General features: G+C 46.3%; 1 protein-coding gene across 2 annotated transcripts; it reads left to right on the top strand.

Annotated features, from left to right (window-relative positions):
• Positions 1 to 8,175: 8,175 nt before the first annotated feature.
• On the top strand, positions 8,176 to 19,774 carry Tmem219 (transmembrane protein 219). Of its 2 annotated transcripts, none has more exons than XM_005405217.2 (6): positions 8,176 to 8,303; positions 9,281 to 9,473; positions 9,564 to 9,753; positions 15,182 to 15,411; positions 16,971 to 17,133; positions 19,658 to 19,774. In XM_005405217.2, exons 2-5 carry the CDS (start codon positions 9,309 to 9,311, stop codon positions 17,100 to 17,102), a joined length of 717 nt encoding a protein of 238 aa, XP_005405274.1. In that variant the 5' UTR covers positions 8,176 to 8,303; positions 9,281 to 9,308; the 3' UTR covers positions 17,103 to 17,133; positions 19,658 to 19,774. The 2 variants fall into 2 exon arrangements, with proteins under 2 accessions (XP_005405274.1, XP_005405275.1); XM_005405218.2 differs by having other exon boundaries at positions 9,278 to 9,473.
• Positions 19,775 to 20,058: the final 284 nt, after the last annotated feature.

The raw sequence follows: 20,058 nt of genomic DNA, 5'->3' as shown, positions 1-20,058 counted from the left end.
TAATCCCAGCACCCAGGAGGCTGAGGCAGGAGAATCGTTGTGAGTTCAAGACCAGCCTGGGCTACAAAGTGAGTTCAAGGCCAGCCTGAACTGCATAGCGAGACCCTGTCTCAAAAAGACAAAAAACAAACAAACAAACAACAACAAAAAAAATAAAGCCTGGACTACATAGCAAGATGCTATCTCGCCCCTAGAATAAATAAACAGGCACATATGAATATATGTATTTCTTTAAGAATTACATGTGAAGTCGGGTTGCCTATGGCCAAGGAGACAGAGACTGGCTGGAAAGGGGAGTTGAGGCAGTCCCTGGCATGCTGGAGGTGGCCGGGATGTTAATATGTATAGAGAGCCCTTCCCGGCCTCCTCGCGGCCCAGGAGGTTACATTTGTAATCCCATGAAAAGCTATCGGAATGCTAATGAGTTAATTCCAATCTACCACTTCCAGCGCAACCCACGGCGAGAACAGAGACACTGAGGCCTATTTGTAGTTATGGGGAGCCAAGTGGTCCAGCCACAATGGTGGCCATCCGGGACAAAGGGCAGTACCCAGGACCAAACCCAGATGTCATTCATTTGTGAAGAAGGGAGTGGCTTGAGCATGACTGTGAGAGTGGCGGGAAATACGTGAGCGCTGTGAGCTGGGCTCGGTAGGGCCTGAGATCACCTCCGCCATATGCAGAGAGAAGGACAGGCGTATAGAGTGATCTGCGTAACTCATCTGAGATAGCATCTAATGTTTTGGGGTCTGTGCTTCAGCTCTGATGTGTAATCTTTTGAAGCCGCAGGAAGTCACAGCCTCTATCCTGAGGCTGATCCCAGCCCAGCCGACAGCGTGGAGCACCAGCTCACACATCCCACCTCATCCTGGCTCACTCGAGGGAGCAACGGGGGGTCCGGGAAACCGGCTGCGGTCTCCAAAGATTACCATCAGCACCTCGGCTGGACCGGTGTGCATTGCTTAAAGCCAACTGAAGGAGGGACTGGGGATTTAGCTCAGGGACACAGCGCCTGCCTGGCAAGCGCAAAGTTGTGAGTTTGATTCCCGGTACCAGAAAAGAAAAAAAAAAAAGCCAACGGAAGGGATAAGGAAAAGTCCCAGCCAGCTCCGTACACAGCAATACATGGACATAGGGCCAGACTCAGCCAAAATGGAGACCATTGCTCCTCCTTCAAGGAGAGTTGCCCAGGTGGTCCTCCACAAATACAGACATTACATTTGGGGTGCACCCCTGTAATCCCAGCTACTCAGGGCACTGAGGCAGGATTGAACGTTTAAGGCCAGCCTGGGCAACTTAGTGAGACCCTGCCTCAAAATAAAACAAAATAAACCCATGAAATTTTATACTTAATCTGTGCATTCCACTCTATGTACACTTTACCTCAGTAAAAACCAACCCAAACATTTTTAGTTCTTACTAATTAATATATGTTCGGTTATCTTACATGTGAAGATATATTACAGTTATTTTCTCCCACCACTTACTTGGGATCTTATCACTCAGAGGTATTTAAAAAATTTATCAACTTTTAAAATTTATCAACTTTTTAAAATGTGTGGTTTCTGGGCCGGGGATGTAGCTCAGAGGCAAAGCACCTGCCTGACAAGCTCAAGGCCCTGGGTTTGATTCCCGGTACCAAAAAAGAAAATAGTAAAACATAAAAAAATGAAATGTGTGGTTTCTGTGTATACCTGGCCTTAGGAAGTATCTCTTATTTTAGGCTTAGAACTGTATTCTCTTTTTTTAGAAAATAATTTTTACAAGGGTGTGTGTGTGTGTGTGTGGTGCAGGCGTTGACACCCTGAAGGCCCTGGGCACGTTTTCTCATATTGCCAGGTCTTGGTTTTCACATTCATGAAACAGGGACGATATTTTGTTACTGACAGGTTTAAATGAGGTAACATTTAAAAGCTATTAAGTGCTTGATCCACACAGAGGGATAGCCTTCGTTATTCTCTATTATGGCCTTTGATGTTTTATCATAATTCTTCATGTTTCTGCTTCTTTCATTAAGCCCCTTCAGGGGTAGAAAATATGGTTTCCCACAGTGCCTAACTAGGTGCTGGGCATTTAAAGTAGGGCAAGCCAGTTGTGGTGGCAGAGACCTGTAATCCCAGCATCCGAGAGGCTGAGGCAGAAGGATCACAAGTTTGAACCCATCCTGGGCAAATTAGTGACTTAACAAGACCTTGCCTAAAAATAAAAAGGGTTGGGGATGTAGCTCAGTGCAAAAGCTGTGGATTCAATCTCTAGTACCACAAAAAATAAAATAAAGCAGAAAGAACCTCAGAGATAGATGTAGATATTTAATATCTATATTGGGTTCCTTTCAAGTATGGATTCCAAGAAGGTGGAAGGTCTAGTGATTGAAATTGCACATAAAGTTTAAGTGAACATTCATTTTTTTCTCTTTTTTTCCTTCCTTGTAAGTGTGTGTGTGTGTGTGTGTGTGTGTGGTGGACAGACAACTGATGGTCAATTTATAACCCGGAAATGAGTAAGCATGGTGCTGGGTGTGGGAGGCCCACCTGGGGATTGTTGCCAGCAGCATAAGAGGCAGAACTGGGGAAGGAGAAGGAGGCTGTTGGGAGCTGAGAGAGGCTGTGGGAGCTGGTGGAAGCTGTAAGAAGCTGTTGGTTCTGCTGGAGGAGCTCGTCATGCTGGCTTTCCTGATGAACTTGGCTGGTTTCATCCTTCGAGGAGCTCGGGACCTCGTTGGCACTGAGAATGGCTTCGGTTCACTTTGGGGGAGCTCTGGTCCTCACTCTGAGCATCGCTTCCTGGCTCCGGAGGGGAAGATGGTACACTGCCGGTCTCCAGGAGAAGCTTGCTGCATTGGCTTCCCTGATGGGAACTCGGCCATCTTGATCATCGGAGGAGCTCGGGACCTCACTGTTGCTGAGAACGACTGTGGGACCTTTCCGGGGAGCTCTGGTTCTTCAGAGCATTGCTTCCTGGCTCCAGTGCAGATCCCTCAGCCTGCTAGCACAGATCCTCTATCCTGCTGGCACAGACTTTCTAGCTTCCACCACTGACCTTTGGGCCTTCCCAGTGCAGATCCGTGAAACAAGCCTGCATGAGATATTGTTATGGGCTGTGGGCCTCCAGGTGAACTCATGGGAGGCATTGTTAGGAGCTCTAGGTCTTTTTTTTTGGACCAGGAATCAAATTCAAGACCTTGTGCTTGCCAGGGAGGTGCTTGTACTACTGAGCTATATCTCAGGCCAGCTCTAGGTCTTCAGCTGGACTAATGCAGGACATGTCCATGGGATCCAGGCCATCAGCTGGATTCTTGGTCTACAGTGTGTGGACAGATTTCCTGCACTCTTTTGTATATAGTTCTTTGTTTTGTTTTCTGTTTTTTTCCGGTACCGGGAATCAAACTCATGACCTTGTGCTTGCCAGGCAGGCACTGTCCCGCTGAGCTAATTCCCCAGCCCCTGTATATCGTTCTTTGGGTGACTATTATAAATAATCATATAAAATATGTGTCCTGTACTATATTGTTTCATTTTGCACAGTAAGCCCAAACCAACACAGTGTGTGTGTGTGTGAGTTTGTGTGTGTGATATTGGAGACTGAAGCCAGGGCCTTTTGTATTGTAAACAAGCGCTCTACCGCTGAGCTACATTTCTGGCCCTTTTTATTTTATTTTAACATAGGGTCTCACTAAATTGTCTAGGCTGGCCTCAAACTCATGATCTTCCTGCTTCCTAATACTTATCTGGGGTACAGGCATGTGCCACCGTACCCAGCTAAGCATGCATTTTTCTAGAGAGTCCATAGTCAGAATGTAGTTCTAGGAGGCCAAGGATCATAAATAGTTTGTCCACAGCCTGGCAATCAACAGATGTTTATTAAATGAACAACTGACCAAGTGAATAAAAAGCTTTCATCAGACTTGCGTAGGGGTCAGTAAGCGCAAAAAGGTTTGACTCGATAATCTAGAAGGAGAACATCAAACAGATTTTCGGGAGAAGCTTTAGCTGGGCCGAAGCTTTAAGAGGAATTTAACACCATGAAGAATCAAGGAAACTTCCCTCCATTTCTTTCTGGGAACTGGAATGGATTCTCCACTGGCTTTCTGATTTTTCTCTGGTATTTTTTCTGATTTGGGCTGTGTTAGGCTGGAATTATAACCCTGCTTCTGCCACCTACTATCCATGTGACCTTGGTTGAATTATATAGGCTGTCTAAGGAGCCGTTTCCACAGCAACATCCACCTTGAGAGCCACTGAGTGGATTATTTTTTAAAATGTCAGTGTACGTTGGAGTGCTAAGTGCACAATTAATTTTATGTTCTCTCTGTTTCCCCCTCACACACACTTTTTCTTTTTTCCCTGTGAGACACTTGTTCGCATCTATTCACCCTGATTCTCAGGACTCCAGGCAGTTCTCGCTCTAACTGGTTTGTTTCTTCTGGTTCCTAGAATTACTTGGTTTGGCCAAGTAAGTAAATGGCAGCTCTGTTCATTTACGAGAATTGCTATCCAAATATGCACAACTAGGGCTGGGGATTTAGCTCAGCGGCAAAGCGCCTGCCTGGCAAGCGCAAGGTCGTGAGTTCGGTTCCCGGAAAAAAAAAAAAAAAAAAAAAAAAAAAAAAAAAAAAAAAAAAACCAAATATGCACAACTACTCTGCAAAACAAGACTAGTGAGGGAATATCCCCACTTGTTATAGCAGCATTATGGTAGGCCCTTTCATGCCTTACCTCACCCTGGAAATTAGACATGTCCTAAAGCAGAAGCACTGAGAAAGGTTTTGCTACATTGATAGTAATTTTGTGTTGTTTTGTTTTGTTTTGAGACAGAGTCTCCCTGTACAGTTCAGGTTGGCCTTGAGCTCACTTTATAGTTCAGGCTGGTCTCGAACTCGCCATGATCCTCCTGCCTCAGCCTCCCGAGTGCTGGGATTACAAGCGTGCGCCACCACACCCAACAAGGCCCAATTTTAAAGACTGAAAATTGGTTAAATTCTCAGGGGAAATTGCCTGCTAAAAAGTTTTTTTTTTTCTTGAGGGTCTTATTTTGTCACCTGATTAGCCTCTAGGAGACTATACCATAAACCTTTTCCTCAATGGTTTCTACAAATTTAATTTTTAATTGTAATAAAATACACATGACATGTACCATCTTTGCTATTTTCAGTGTACAGTTCAGTAGTATTAAGTACATTTACCTTATTGTTGGTGACATGTAATCATCCATCTCTAGAACATTTTCATCTTGCAGAATTAAAACTCTGGGGGCTGGGGATTTAGCTCAGCGGCACAGCGCCTGCCCGGCAAAAGCAAGGTCGTGAGTTTGATTCCCGGTACTGGAAAAAAAACAAAAAAAAAGAATTAAAACTCTGTACCCAGAAACCATGGGTAGCCAATCTTTTGGCTCTCTTAGGCCACACTGAGTGGATAAGAATTACCCTGTGTTGCATATAAGGTCTTGAACTCACTATGTAGCCCAGGCTGGCCTTGAACCCATGGAAATCCTCCTGCCTCAGCTTCCTGAGGGCTGGGATTGCAAGTGTGTGGCACTATATATATTATAGCTAATGTTAACTATATATTTTAGTTAACTATATTTTAGTTAAATATATATTATAGTTAATGTATATAAGTGATAAAACTTTCTTTTTATATTTTTGTTTGTTGAGACAGGGTCTTGTTATGTAGTTTAGGCTGGTTTGAACTCACTGTGTAGCCCAGGCTGGCCTCAAACTTGCTGGCCACACCTGGCTAGATAAGTGTTTTAAACAAAATGTAGTATACCCAACATATGATGGAATATGACTCAACTTTAAAAAGGAAATTCAGGCCAGGGATGTAGCTCAGCAACACAGTGCCTGTGTGGCAAACACAAGGCCCTGAGTTCAATTTCTGGTACCAAAATTAAAAAAAAATGAAGGCAATTTTACCCAGGCATAGTGGTGCAGGCCTGTAACCCCAGCACTTGGGAGGCTGAGGCAGAGGATTTGTGTGAGTTCAAGGCCTGCCTGAACTACATAGTGAGCCCTCATCTCAAAAAATAAAACAAAACACAACCAAAAATGATCTGTCAATGGACACTTACTTGGGTGGCTATTACCTTTACATTTGTTTTTTCTTTGTTTTTATTTTGTTTTGTCTCACTGTGTCATTCAGGCTGGCCTTGAACTCACTATGGAGCCCAGGCTGGCCTTGAACTTGCAGCAGTCCTCCTGCCTCAGCTTCCCAAGTGCTGGGATTACAGGCGTGCATTACCATGCCCGGCTCCCTTTGCCACTTGTGAAGAGTGCTGCTATGAACATGGATGTACAAATCTGTCTTTGAAACCCTGCTTTCAGTTCTCTTGGGTATATCTCAGAAGTGAAATGACAGGATCGTATGTATGTCTGTATTTAACTTTTTTAGGAATTGCTACACTATTTCTGACCGCAACTGGGTCATTTTACATTACCCCCAAAAGCATATGTCTTCCCATTTATCCACATTTACCAACACTTATTTTCTTGAACGTAGCCATCCTAAAGAGTAAGAGACAGAACTTCACTTGCATTCTGGTTTGCATTTTCCTAATGATTAGTAATGTTGGTCACCTTTTGTGGTTGTTGCTCACTGTATATCCTTTTGGGAGAAATGTCTATTCAAGTCTTTTGCCTACTTCTGAATTGGATAGCTTATGTTTTGTTGTCACTGAGTTCATCATACCTTCTGCATATTAACCCCCTGTCAGACACTTGATTTTCAAGTATTCTGTGGTTGCCTTTTCACCCTGTTGTGTCTTTTGGATTTTTTTTTTTTTTTTTTGAGACAGGGTCTCCCTATGTAGTTCAGGATGGTCTTGAACTCACTATGGAGCCCAGGCTGGCCTTGAACCCATGGAACTCCTCCTGCCTCAGCTTCCTGAGGGCTGGGATTGCAGGTGTGTGGCACCATGTCTGCCCCTGTTGTCTTTTGGTGCACAGGTGGAAAAAAGTCATTTTTCCCCACTAGCGGTCATGACATCCTTGGCAAGAATCGTTTGACTAAGTATGTCAAGGTCTTGTGCCATAAACCTTTGCAGATGGTGGTACCAAAATGAGGTTGTCTCTGTCTTAAAGAAGCCACAGTTGGGTTTTTGTTTTGTTTTTTTTTTAGAGACAGGGTCTCGCTATGCAGTTCAGGCGGGCCTTGAGCTCACTTTGTAGCCCAGGCTGGTCTCAAACTTGCAACAATCCTCTTGCCTCAGCCTCCCGAATGCTGGGATTACAGGAGTGCGCCACAAAGCCCGGCTTCACAGTGTGTTAAATACTCAGACTCTGTTTCAAATAGTATGTGTTTAGTGGCGCTGCGTGTTCAGTGGGCAATGGGTTCATATTTTCGCACACGTTGCCTCTTAAGCTTCTCATGGAACCAGCAAGACAGCTGCTGACCTTTATCACAGGTCCAATCTTCTTGCCAGGAGAGCACAGCCATGACTTTTGCAGGGGCGTAGACAGTCAGGACTTGAAACCAGAGTTCCCGGCCCCACGTGTCATGCTGTTTTCAGGTAAGATCTTCCCATCTCTAAAAAGTGGGCAAAAGTGAAATGAGGTGAGCTGGGAGTGGTGGCGCACACCTGTAATCCCAGCACTCGGGAGGCTGAGGCAGGAGGATCGTTGCGAGTTCGAGACCAGTATGGGCTACAAAGTGAGCTCAAGGCCAGCCTGAACTGCACAGCAAGACCCTGCCTCAAAAAGACCAAAAAAAAAAAAAAAAAAAAAAAAAAAAGTGAAATCAGGTGGTCTCCGTAGTGCATCTTTTCAGCTCCAAGCTCCTATGCATTAAGGAACGGCTAAAAGCCAGAGGCCATGCATAAACACATCACGCGTTTTGGGGACGCAGCCCAAACACCACTCCCGTCCCGGAAGAGCAGGGTCCTAAAGTGCGAGCCCCACCCCACCGGGCGGACCCAAGTCCTTCCCCGGAACCTGGGCTTGGCTGGGCCGTGCTACCAGCGCGGGTTGGAGACGAGTCACAGGAAAATGCCTGCAACGAGATTCCCACAGAACTCCTGCCCCGCGGCGCTTGGAAGAGAGGTCCCAGCACACCGCCACACCTCCAACACTGGCTCTGCACCACGCTCCCGCTTCCTTGCCCGCTCGCGAGCGTGGGCCTCGCCTCTGTCGCCCCCGGACTGCCTCCCTCTTGGTACGCTCCCGCCTGGACGCCTAGCGCTGCCTTGCGGCCAGTGCGCATGCGAGCGTTGGAAGGGGGTCAGGGCGGGGGAGGGGGACACGGAGCAAGACCCCGCCCCTCGCGGCTCCACGCGTGACGTCGCGGGGGGCCTCCGCCCGGCTCCGAGCGGTGAGAGCTAGCGGCCGGCCACCTAGCGCCGCTAGATCGGGAAGGGATGCGGGTGTCGCGATCCTTCCGGAGGGGGCGTTGGGGAGGGGAGGAGGCCCGGGTGCCGCACCCGCCGCTGACCCCCAAACTCTGCCCTCCCGGCTCCTGTGTTTGCCCTTCCAGCAATCCCAGGACCGGCGGCAGGGCGAAGGCTGAGCGTCTGAGACACCTGCGTTTCCGTGGCTGTCTTCTTCCCCTACCCCATCTGTTTATCTCTGGCCTTCCAGATGTTCTTTTTAGTCCAGCTGTCGCTTCTTGGGCGGGATAGAGTACTCTCCTTGAAAGTCGGAGGCGGGTTTCAGACCCCAGCTAGACCACTCCTGCGTTAAGGTCCCTGAGCTGCAGTTTCCCCCACAGCACTTTTCTCCCCTTCTGGTTTTAAGGATCACTATGAGCAAGAGAAAGGAGATGACATCTGTTGAGTTCCTGCATTGCCAAGTAGCACACCGACAGCTGTGGACCACATTGAATCCTCGTGACGTGGTGTTCTTAGAACTCCCCTTTCACGGATGCCTAAGCTTGCGGCAGTTCACTGACGTGGTCTCACACAGTTAATGAGTAGCAAGGGGTTCCGACCCACTTAGCCTTTTAGATCCAAAGCGGAGTCCTGCTGCGTGTCTAGGCGTCAGTGCTGCTTCCTCTTGGTCAGGCTGAGAATTAATTCCTCCTTTCAGTTTCCTTGTTCCAGCGCAAGATGCTCTGCTCTGCTTCCCACGGGTTGTTTCAGAAATGAACTACAACAAGTATTTACTGCGGGCGACAGGGAGATGAACTTTGGAAGTCAGGAACCTTGAGTTCTTGTCTCTGCCACTAACTGCCCATGTAGCCTTGGGCAAGTCTCTTGTCTTCCCTGAGCTTTTGCCCCCTTTGCATAACATGGGCGAGGGCCGTCTGACCAGCAGGCTCTCGTCCAGTCCTCCCTCCCTGTCTTCCAGCAGGTTGTCCGAGAAGACTCCTTTGCTCCTCATGGGCAGCTGCCAGGCCTGGCACAACCTGCATCTCTGTCTGGCCCACCACCCACCTCTGGTCTGTGCCAATCTGATCTTGCTGCTCCTCGGCCTCTCTGGCCTGGGCCTGGGTGGCTTTTTCCTTACCCACAGGACCGGGCTGCGCAGCCCTGACATCCCTCAGGTAAGTGCCCTCCGGCTTGCCCTTCCCACAGAGCCCTGCCCCTGATGTGCACCGCCTGTCCCCTCTCTCTCATCATCCCTCTGCACACAGGACTGGGTCTCCTTCTTGAGGTCTTTCGGCCAGCTGACCTTGTGCCCTGTGAATGGGACAGTCACGGAGAAGTCGCAGGGGTCTCACCTCGTGGGGCTGCTGACCACCTTGAAATTTGAAGATGGTCCAGACAGGAACAAGACTAAAACATTCCAAGCCAAGATCCCGGGAAGTCAAATGGGATTGAAAGGTGAGATCAGAGCCGGGCATAGTGGTGCACGCCTGTAATCCCAGGACTCCGGAGGCTGAGACAGGAGGATCGTAGTGAGTTAGAGGCCAGCCTGTGCTACAAAGTGAGTTCAGCGCCATCTTGAGCTGCATAGTGAGACTCTGTCTCAAAAAGACAAAAAAAAAAAAAAAAAAAAAAAAAGGTGAGATTAGGGAAGACTGGGAGTCCAGCGTTAGAATGCTTGGGCCGGACCCTACCTCTGACCTCGCCTTCTGGTCACCTTGGGCACCTCCCTGTGCCTTAGTCACTTCTGCTATAACAAGAACTAGGTATTTTCAGTGAACATACCCACAGTGTAGGTTCTCTGTATGTTTTCCCTCCCCTTCCATCTCCGAGGTTCTTTTGGTTGGTTTTTTTTTTTTTTTTTTTTTTTTTTTGGTTTTTCTCCGGTACCGGGAACCGAACTCACGACATTGCGCTGGCCAGGCAGGCGCTTTGCCGCTGAGCTAAATCCCCAACCCCCTCTCCGAGGTTCTTTGCTCCTCTCTTTGGAAGTTTGAAGAGATGTGCTAGGTTTGACTCCGGGTTCTTTCTCATCTTCATAAGCCATCACCTCTTGAGGCACCCTTTTGTGTGTGTGCGTGTGTGTATGTCTTTTTGAGACAGGGTCTCGCTCTGCAGTTCAGGCTGGCCTGGAGCTCACTTTGTAGCCCAGGCTGGTTCTCGACCTCACAACGATCTTCCGAAAAACCCTCTTTTTCTTCAGGGATATCAGAGAAGTATGTACTCTTTATTTTTCTTTTTTAACATTTATTTATTTGGGGGTATTGAGACCCTGTCCCAAAATAGTCTAGGCTGGCTTTGAACTCACTATGTAGCTCAGGTTGGCCTTGAACTTGTACTGTTCCTCCTGTCTCAGCCTCCCGGGTGCCAGGATTACAGGCTTTCGCCACCACCCCTAGCCAGTTCTGTTTAATTAAACTAGTATCTTTTTGTTTTTTAGTGGTGCTAGGGATGGAACTTATGCTAGGCAAGTGCTCTGTCACTGAACTATATGCCCAGCCCTTTTTATTTTGAATCAAGGTCTGGCTAAGTGGCCCAGGCTGGCCTTGAATTTGGCATCCTCTTGCTTCAGCCTCCTGAGGAACTGGGTCAATAGGCTTGTGCTGTTGTGCCTGGCTTTGAATAACAGTTTTAAAGATTCATCCATATATTTTTTCATTGCTGAATAACATTTGTTATATGATATTCCACATTTTCATTCAGTTGTTCATTATTTCACATTTGGGTTGTTTCTATTTTGTAGTTTTTTGTTTTTGCAGTACTGGAGAATGAATCCAGGATCTTCACACTGAACTGTTTCCCTTTTATTTTTTATTTTGAGAAGGGTCTTGCTAAATCACTAGGTTGCCTGGGCTGCGCTTAAACTTTGAATCCTCCTGCCTCAGCCTCTTCAGGTGTCCCACCTGTAGCTGAGATTACAGGTGTGCACCATCATACCTGGTACTGTTTTAATTGTTGAGTTTTTAAGAGCTCTTTATATTTTCTAGATGCAAGTCCCTTATCTGATTTATGGTTTGAAGATCTGTTCTCCTCTTTTGTGAGTTGTCTTTTACTTCGTTGATGGTATTCTTTCAGGCACAAAAGTTCTGCATATTTTTTTTGTATTTTTTTGAGACAGGGTCTCGCTATGCAGTTTAGGCTAGCCCTGAGCTCACTTGGTAGCCCAGGCTGGTCTTGAACTCACAACAATCCTCCTGCCTCAGCCTCCTGAGTGCCAGGATTACAGGTGCACACCACCATGCCTGGCTTTAAAAGTTTTGCATATTAATGAATCTAGTTTATTTATTTCTGTCTTTTATTTCTTGTGCTTTTAGTGTCATAGCTGAGACTTTCCTAACCCGAAGTCACAAAGATTTACTCTTGTATTTTCTCCTGGCAATTTTAGAGTTTTAATTTTACACTTAAGATCCATTTTGTTCCCAGCACTCGGGAGGCTGAGGCAGGAGGATCGTTGTTAGTTCAAGACCAGCCTGGGCTGCAAAGTGAGCTCAAGGCCAGCCTGAGCTGCCTGTCTCAAAAGATCCTGTCTCAAAAGGACAAAAAGAAAAAAAAAAAAACATTTTGTTAATTTTTGTGTTTGGTATGAGGATGGGGTCCAATTTCATTCTCTCACTTGTGGCCATCTAATTTCCCAGCGTCTTCTGTTTTCCCCTGCTGAATGGCCTTAGCACCCTTTGCAAATCAGTTGATTGTAGATATGTGGTTTATTTCCATGCTCTCATTGCTGTTCCATGGAGCTATGCCTGTCCTTATGCTAGTACCATGCTCTTGATTACTGTACCTCTAGTGAGTTTTGTTTTGTTTTTTATCTTTTTGAGACAGGGTCTCACTATGCAGTTTAGGCTGACCTTGAGCTCGCTTTGTAGCCCAGGCTGGCCTTGAGCTCGCTTTGTAGCCCAGGCTGGCCTTGAACTTGCCACGATCCTCCTGCCTCAGCCTCCCAAATGCTGGGATTATAGGTGTGCACCACCACGCCTAGCCCTCTAGTGAGTTTTGAAACCAGGAAATGTGAGTCCTCTGATTTTGTTCTTCGTTTCCAAGAGTATGTTGAGTAGGCCAGATTCCTTAAATTTCTGTGAGTTTTAGGGTCATGGGAATTGTTGATCCTTGATTTCTGCTTCTGTAAAGAAGCCCAATTTTTTTGTTTATCAGTTCCTGTTTGCAGTGCTTAAAGATTACATTCATGACAAGGAGTTGGTACATGTACATAACAAAAGCCTTATTCTTTTTATAACGATTAGAAACAAAGTTAACACCAATGTTTCTGTTTTTTGGGAAAAGAAACATCTGTGATTACATTATCCATGCAACAATTATAGAGCACTTACAGTGTACCAGACTTGTGGAGTACAGAGATCTGTAAGATCTGAGCCGGCCCCCACACTGCTCACAGTCTAGCCAGGACACAGATATGAGTGAAGGAAATACCTTTCAGTGTGTGAAGTACATAGAACAACCTGGACAGTAGGGAAACGTGCAGGTCTATGAAGCAGGCGCAGTGAAGAAAGACTTTCCTGAAGATACAGTGTCCAAGCTGAGGGTTGAGGAATGTTTCACCATGGTTACACACATGCACCCCCACACTTGGCTGTTGCCTAATTTTGGGGGGTTTTTTTGGTTTTGTTTTCTACTTTTTGGTATTTTTGTTACAATCACAGTAAAAGCTGGGCATGGTGGCGCATGCCTAAAATCCCAGCACTGGGGAGGCTGAGGCAGGAGGATTGTTGCAAGTTCAAGACCAGCCTGGGCTACAAAGTGAGCGCAAGGTCAGCCTGAGCTGCATAGTGAGAGCCTGTCTCAAAAATAAATAAATAAATAAGTAAGTAAGTAAATAAAGTAAAAGTCACAGTAAATAGCTTGGGATATTTTGCCTTTTTTTTCTCTAATCCTTTCATTAGGATTAATTCCCCCTCTGTCCCTTGCTTCCTTCCTATATTAGATTGAACCCAGGACCTTGTACATGCTAGGCAAGCACTTTACCACCTAGCTACATTCTACCCCTTTTTATTTTATTTTAAGGCAGGGTATCACTGAGGTGCCAATGCTGGACTCGGAAGTTCTATCCTCCTGCCTCAGCCTCCCAAGTAGCTGAGATTACAGGTGTGTGTCACCACACCTGGCTTTAGGATTAATTTCTTTTTTCGCTTGTTTTTTGAGACAAGATCTCACTATGTAGTTCAGGGTGGCATTGAGCTCACTGTATAGCCCAGGCTGGCCTGGAACTGATGGCGATGCTCCTGCCTCAGCCTTCTGAGCGCTGGGATTACAGGTGTGTGCCACCACGCCCACAGGACTAATTTCTACAAGTGGTATCAGTGAGCCAAAGAGTATGGGCCTTTTAAAAAACTATACTGTAAAGTACAAATTCCCTATGATGAATGGGATCATTATGTATGTCAGAGGTATACCAATACAATTAATTAAACAATTATACTGGTAGAAATTAATTTTGTTGGAGACTCAGGCCATACAGAAATATAAAAAGCAAGTGTAAGAATTCCAGTTTGGTGGGAATTCTCTCAGTCCCTCTTCTGTACCTATTTAAAATTGGGACTGACAGCCAAACTGTCATCTAAAATTGAGAGTGCCTAATTTAACAATTGTATTTTTAAAGATTTTTACCCACTTAATGAGCAAAGGAATTACCTGATTATTTATTTACTTCTGATTGCCAGTGAGGCCTCTTCTTAAGGGTTTACTGGACTGTTCTCGTTCATCTGTAGGTCACCTATTTGTATCCTTTGCTCAATTTTCTCTTTTTTTTTGGTTTTCTTTTAAACTATCTTTTTCTTCTTGATTTGTAGGTCTTTATTCTACATAGTAAACTTTTTAATCAAATATAGGTGTTTTAAGGCAATGTTACTTGTTTTTTTAACTTTTATTATATGAAATCTTTAACTTTTATGAGGCTCGATTTATTGAACTCATCCTTTAGGAAGGCTTTCAGGCTTTTAGATTTTGTAGGAGGGCCCTTCTTGCTTTAAAATTGTAGAATGTGGGCCGGGGATATAGCTCAGCGGCATAAGCACCTGCCTGGCAAGCGCAAGGTCCTGAGTTTGATTCCCGGTACCAAAAAAAAATAAAACAAAAAAATTGTAGAATGTACTTCTGTATTTCCTTGTAATACTTGCTTAATTTTTTTTTTTTTAACTTTGTATCATACTTTGTTACATCTGGATTTTTTGTTTTGCTTTTTTTCTTTTTGGAGACGGGGTCTCCCTGTGTAGCCCAGGCTGGCCTCAAATTCATGGCAGTCTTTCTGCCTCAGCCTCCCGAGTGCTGGATTGTAGGCATGTACCACCATGCTCATCTTAAAATTTCATTTTATAATGTGAGATCTAACTTTATATTCCCACATGAAAATTACTCCAAGCCCATTTACTGAACAGGTTATCCTTTCCCTATGGTTTATTTAGTTAATTTATTTATTTTTTGTGACAGGGTCTCACTGTATAGTTCAGGCTGGCCTTGAGTTCACTATGTAGCCCACGCTGGCCTCGAACTTGTGGCAATCCTCCTGCTTCAGCCTCCCAAGTGCTGGGATTGCAGGCATGGGCCACCACACCCGGCTTCCCTACAGTTTAAGATGGGGTGTAAACCTTTTAATAGATTTTGGGAGCTACTGGAAAACTGTTTCCAAACAGTTTATAGAAACAGTTATAGAAAATGACACAGTAGGTATCTGCCTTTCTCACTGCAACCTTGTGAGTGTTGGTGTGGTTGTTATATTGCCTGTAAGCTAATTTCCTTTGATTTGTGTTCATATGGATACATGGCTGTTCTTACTCCTCGGTGATACAAATGGTGTAATAGACGAAGTGCGTTTTTGAGGAGAATCAATGCCTGGTATTATAAGAAGCCTTCTCCTTTCCTGTGCCTCTCACAGGATCTTCTGCACAGGAGCTGATCCTCATCACAGCCAGGGCGGCCACAGAAAGGACTCCAGGAACCTGTCTGTATTTTAGCGCCGGCCCAGGAATCCTGCCCTCCAGCCAGCCACCCATATCCTGCTCGGAGGAGGGAGCAGGCAATGCCACCCTGAGCCCCAAGATGGGTGAGGAATGTGTCAGGGTCTGGAGCCATGAAGGCCTTGTGCTCACCAAGCTCCTCACCTCGGTAAGAGCCCCCCATCAGTCCTGGGGTCCTGTGGGCTGCCGTGCTAAATCTTGTAGTATCTTGAAGGCTCCCGGAGGGAATTGTACCTAGCAGAAAAAACACAGGCTTTCTAACTTCTGCCTTAGAGGCTGTGTGGCCTACAGCAACCATCTGAACCTCTCTGAGCCTGAGCTCCCTCATGTGTAAAACAGAAAACATGATGCTGTCTTAACTACAACGAATAAGGATGGAGTGAAAATGACTACGACGTGCTCAGCACAATGCCCAGTACATAATAGAGGTGTGATTAATGACAACTATTACTGTATAGTATTGTCTGTAAATAAAATAAAACATGATCTGTAACTTAAAGGAAGTCAGAAGCTGTACTGCGGGGCAGAATCAGCTAATTGCTGACCTAGAGATGTGGGCATGATACTGTACTATACAAACACCCAGTAAGGGGCAATTAACCCCACCTTGAGCATTTATGGAGAGCACCTCCCCAGAAGGTGGCACTTAAAAAAGAATTGTGTGTAGTAGTTTATAATGTACAAAGTGCTTTCAGGTTCATAGTCATTTGATCTTAAAATAGCCTTTTGAAGTAGGTGCTGTTATCCCACTTTACAGATGAGGGAACACCTTTAGAGAGAGGGAGTGAATTGCCTGAGGCCACACAACTGGTTAAGTGGCCCAGACAGGCCTGCAACCCAGGCCTGCGCCCTGGCAGGATGCGGGTTAGGGAAGGAGGAGCATTTGGGCTTGGAGTGCAATAGCGGAACTGTGGAGAGGGAGGTACAGGGCACAGGCCCAGGATGATTAAGTGTTCAGCTTTTGAGGGCGCCCACTGGTGAGGGTTAGGAGTAACTTAGAAGAGACCGGAGGGCCAGCTATATAGCTCAGTGGCACAAGTGCCTGCCTGGCAAGTGCAAGGTCCTAAGTGTGATCCCGGTACCAAAAAAAAAAAAAAAGAAGAAGAAGAGACCAGAGAAAGGGCAGGGGCTGACTGAGATGCACTGTGAAGGGTCCAGCTTGACACAGAAGGGGGGTCACCAAGGGCTTTGAAAGTGAGAGGGCCCGCTGAGTAAAGAGACCAGCTAGGAGGCCACTTGCCCGCGTCCCTCACACCTACAAAGACCCCGTGCAGAGCACAACCTGGCTCTGCTTGCCCAGCCTTTAAAACGTGGGTAAAAGGAGCCGGGCATGGTGGCGCACGCCTGTAATCCCAGCACTCGGAAGGCTGAGGCAGGAGGATCACTGTGAGTTCGAGGCCAGCCTGGGCTACAAAGTGGGCTCAAGGCCAGCCTGAACTGCACAGCGAGACCCTGTCTCAAAAAGACACACAAAAATAAAAGTAAAACGTGGGTAATGGTACACATTTCTACCTCAGGGAAGTCATCCTGGGAGTTCAGGTTTATGGCTGGGCGAGAAGGCAGCTGGTAAACTATGGAGACGGATGTTAACTTGTATAAAACTAATCCTTTCCCTTTAGCTGCTGCTGAGATGCTCTTGGGCTGAGGGCAAGGGCGGATCCCCACCCTCCCCTCTCCGTCATTCTCCTTTCCCCTCTGCCCACCCAGGAGGAGCTGGCACTGTGTGGCTCCAGGCTGCTGGTCTTGGGCTCTTTCCTGCTCCTCTTCTGTGGCCTTCTGTGCTGTGTCTCCGCTTCGTGCTTCCCGCCGCGCCGCCGGGAGTCCAGAGCCCGGCTCTGAGGGCCAGAGCCAAGTCCTGCCTTGTTCTCAGGTGAGGTTCTCTGACCCGGTCCCATGGGAGGGGCGGTGGGGGTGGGCTGGGGGTGGTGTAACTAGGGTACAGCAGACTTGGACTCCACCCTCAAACACTGCTTCTTAGGAATCTCCGAGAACCCTTACTGCCCCTACAGTAAGCCTGCGACATTTTTCTTACTTTTATGAAATAGTTCACATTCATGAAGAAAAGTCCAAAAAAATATAAATGTGCAACCTGGCAAATTATCATAGATACTTACAAATAGCACCCAAGGAAAAAAGTGAAGTGCGACCAACAACCCAGAAGCCCATGGTCCCTGCCTTCCAGAATATGATCTCCTCTCCCTAGAAGTAACTTATACAGCTTCTTTTTTTTTTTTTTTTTTTGAGATAGGGTCTTGGTATGTAGTTTAGGTTGGCTTCAAACTCACGGTGATCCTCTTACTTTAGTGTCCTCAGTAGCTAGGATATAGACGTGTACCACTGTACCCAGCTATATTCTCCTGTGACTGATTTATTTCAAGGAACATTTTGATTTTAAGATTCACCCATAGCTATAGTTACAGCCATGCTTTTTGGCAACCGTGGTGAGTTAGGAGGGTTAAAGTTTCATGATTGGGCCTGGATACGAATCATGTTTGTCTTGCTTTTTGTCCTGAAATTTTCTTTTTTTTTTGTCTTTTGAGACAGGGTCTCGCAGTGCAGTTCAGGCTGGCCTGAAGCTCACTTTGTAGCCCGGGCTGGTCTCAAATTTACAAGGATCCTCCTGTCTCAGCCTCTCGAGTGCTGGGATTACAGTCATGCACCACCACGCCCAGTTTGTTAGGCCTTTCAGACTTCCAGTTTGATTCCTCTTAGCCATTATATCATCAAGAGATGCCAGAGTGCAGACCCTCTGGAATTTGACTGCTCCTTATGTTCTTTTCTTTTGAATTTCTTCAGACTGTCCTTTTTTGTGCTTTCTGCTATAGAGGACATTCCAATTTAATTGCCAAGGATTCCTATTGGAAAGGAGTGAAGACTCAAATTTTGCATTAAGAAACTGGAAAACCTTCCCATAGGTCCTGGCATGGTGCCTCCGTGTCCTGGGTGGATCTTATAGCCACTAAAACTGCACAGCTCGGCCTTCATGGCAGCCGGCAGCCGGCAGCTGGCAGTCAAGAGGAAAGAGGGCGAGGAAAAAGAAGGTCCTGAAATTCTGATACCTAGTTGTATCAAGCAACGATTGTAAAATTCAACCTGTACAGTTCAGAAGAATCTAATTAATGATGCCCATTTACTGGGCACATACAGTATTATGTGCCCAAGCACTTTAGGTGCACTCTTCTATTGAGTCATCACTGCATTAAAAAAAAAGTTGATTGTAAGCCTGTAGCCTCAGCTACTCTGGAGGCTGAGGAAGGAAGATTGCAAGTGTTTTTTTGTTTGTTTTGTTTTTTATCTTTTTGAGGCAGGGTCTCGCTATGCAGTTCAGAATGGCCTTGAGCTCACATTGTAGCCCAGGCTGGTCTCAAACTCACAAAGATCCTCCTGCCTCAGCCTCCTGAGTGCTAGGATTGCAGGTGTGTGCCACTACACCCAGCTCTTGATTGCAAGTTTGACGGCAGCCTGGGCAACTAAGCAGGACCTGTCTCAAAATACATGGGCCACTTGAGGTGATGCACACCTGTAATCCCAGCACTCAGGCTGAGGCAGGAGGATTGCCATGAGTTTGAGGCCAGCCTGGACTACATAGAGAGATACTATTTCACACACACACACAAAAAAAATCAAAATAAAATGGCTGAAGCTGGACATGGTGGCACATGCCTGTAATACCAGCACTCGGGAGGCTGAGGCAGGAGGATCATTGCCAGTTTGAGACCAGCTTGGGCTACAAAGTGAGCTCAAGGCCAGCCTGACCTGCATAGTGAGACCCAAAAAATAAATAAATTAATTAAAAGTCTGAGGTATGTAGCTCAGTAGGAGGCCCTAGGTTCAGTCCCCAGTGCTACAAAAACTAAAAGATTCTGTCAATAAGATCTTTGGAAGGAATTAGTTTCAAAAAGGTAGCAGAAGGTAGAGGAGGTATTGCCTAACAAGTTCACATGTCAGCCCATCAAGGAAAAAACTATTTCTGCAAAAAGTCTTCACCATGTCAGTTGGCTGACATACAACGTGAGAACCCTGGTAGGTATCAGCACTTAAACCAGCCAGTCTCAACGTCAGCTGGCCACTGTGCCCTAGGAAATTAGTGTGGGAGAAGTGAAAACAGCAGGCCCAAGAAACTGCTCTGGCCAGAGAAACTAGAAGCTCAAGTTCAACTTCATTAGTTTGCTTGAGGCTAGGATTCACTGCCCCAGCCGCCTACTGAGACAGGAAGTGATGGAGCCCTCCCACCCTGGAATTGGGAAGGCGGCTTTCTGGCCCCTAGCAGATCCTAGGGTCCTACAGCCACCTCAGTGAGGTTAAATTCCTGACCTGTCTCTGTTGCCACTCCCTCAGCACTCATCCCAGAGCCTCACTCAGGGGCTCCCTGACCTGTGGTGTTTTTTCCTTAGGTGTGAATCAACTTCTCGCGCATCAACTTCTCGCGCCTTGGTTCTGAGATGGAAGAAATGTTACAAAAAGTGAAGTGCTGGAATATAGGGGAAAATAAAAGGCGTTTTTGGGCCCAGTATTGCCTAAAATGTTTTGGGAGTATGGAGTTGAGTTCTAGTGTGTGGCTTCAGGTTTGAGAGGTTTAGGGGACTTTTTCTTGTTGACTGTTTAGTTTGGAGTGCAGGTTGACATGGTTACTACAGCTCTTTGCATGGTTGTGACTTGACTTTGGAAAATACTTGGACTTGATCCCAGCTTTTTTTTGGGGGGGGGGGGGTTTGCTGGAGATTGAATCCAGAGCCTTCACACCGAGCTACATCCCAGCCCTTTTTATTTTGAGACAACCTATGGAGTCGCCTCA

This window comes from Chinchilla lanigera, unplaced genomic scaffold (assembly GCF_000276665.1).
Source record: "Chinchilla lanigera isolate Chin_1 unplaced genomic scaffold, ChiLan1.0 scaffold00092, whole genome shotgun sequence".
Lineage (NCBI taxonomy): Eukaryota > Metazoa > Chordata > Mammalia > Rodentia > Chinchillidae > Chinchilla > Chinchilla lanigera.
The sequence above is the reverse complement of the archived record's forward strand: the minus strand, read 5'-3'. Positions and strand labels throughout refer to the sequence as shown.